The 1,149-nt window shown below is 43.9% G+C and overlaps 1 protein-coding gene across 1 annotated transcript in view; it reads left to right on the top strand.

Moving 5' to 3' along the window:
- Window positions 1–259: 259 nt before the first annotated feature.
- The window catches only part of LOC108571978 (methyltransferase-like protein 9), a 41,374-nt gene continuing 40,484 nt past the window's right edge, over window positions 260–1,149 (top strand). Inside the window, exon 1 of the mRNA XM_017934146.1 lies at window positions 260–534. Within this exon, the coding sequence (XP_017789635.1) occupies window positions 343–534 (192 nt within the window). The 5' untranslated portion in view covers window positions 260–342. The remainder of the gene's footprint in view (window positions 535–1,149) is intronic.

Raw genomic sequence — 1,149 nt, 5'->3', positions numbered from 1 at the left:
TATTAGCACAAATATAAATTTTATTAACATTGCCGTTTGCGTACAAACAGAAGTTTAACGTTCGACTTGATTATCGTATTTTTTCTGAAGGACGACTAAACGTAGCATATTCCTACATCGTCGACTGTGGCTGCTTACGGGAAACGTAAGTCACTAATCAACCTGTAGTCGTCGCCACCGTCGCCAACATGGCCACGTGCTAGACGTGTTTACGTGAACTGCGTCATCTTTCGCATTTTTCTTGCTCGTATCCCAAAGTGTTAGCCACGAGATTACGGTGCTGAGTATCGTCATGTCATGTGTGTGTGGTGACTGACAGTCATTAACGTGCTCCTCGTGGGCATGGCGGGTCTGAATGCGCCTGTTCCAAGGTGCACCTGCGACGTCAGGAGTCTGGCTACCTGTTCCGCTGTCAATCAGGATTCACCCACGAGTAGAGTTGTAAGAAGTTACAGACCACATGGAAGCCTCGCTAGGATACTTTACGACAAGCAAAAGGCAGACGAGCTTCTCGAGGCGTACGACAAGACCCAGGTAAACACACGTAACTAGGTTACATTTCTCGCTCAATCCTACATTTCTGTACCTAAATCGCGCGTACTCTGTTCTCCTCGTTGCCGCCTGAGGTCACGTCAGTGGTCTCAGGACCGTATATATGTAATGGTGTTTCGATATGTCAACATTACAAATTTTTTTTTCGTTTTCGTAATTAAGAAATACGTTAAATACAAAGTGAGAAGTGTTAGAAGAAATTATGTAAACGAAACTGTTTTCGATATGTACGTGTACACGTTATCACAGTACGTTATCGCTTCCTGTAATGAACTTGGCTCTCTATAAGCCCGAACCGATACAGGTTTGGACATGTTATATTGAAAGTCGAGATTTGTTGAGTGGGTCAAGATAAGATAGCTGAAATTCTAAATGTAGCTGATTTACCCATTACTTTTCCATCATTCGAGGATCACCAAACCATGTGGTGTCGACTTCAGTTACATTTAATTAAAATAACATCGGGTAGAAGTTGCTTTTTCGAGAATTAAGGACCTCTCGAAATGTAGTCTCCGTAAATTCCGAGAGTGGCGCACGGGCCAGCAGGGCAATTAGATTGCCGAGGGAGGAAGTTGTTACGGAGGAAGGGGGTAGAGA

The sequence above is a fragment of the Habropoda laboriosa genome, unplaced genomic scaffold, assembly GCF_001263275.1.
Source record: "Habropoda laboriosa isolate 0110345459 unplaced genomic scaffold, ASM126327v1 scaffold67, whole genome shotgun sequence".
Lineage (NCBI taxonomy): Eukaryota > Metazoa > Arthropoda > Insecta > Hymenoptera > Apidae > Habropoda > Habropoda laboriosa.
Note: the sequence above shows the minus strand (reverse complement) of the source record. Positions and strands in the feature narration are given on the sequence as shown.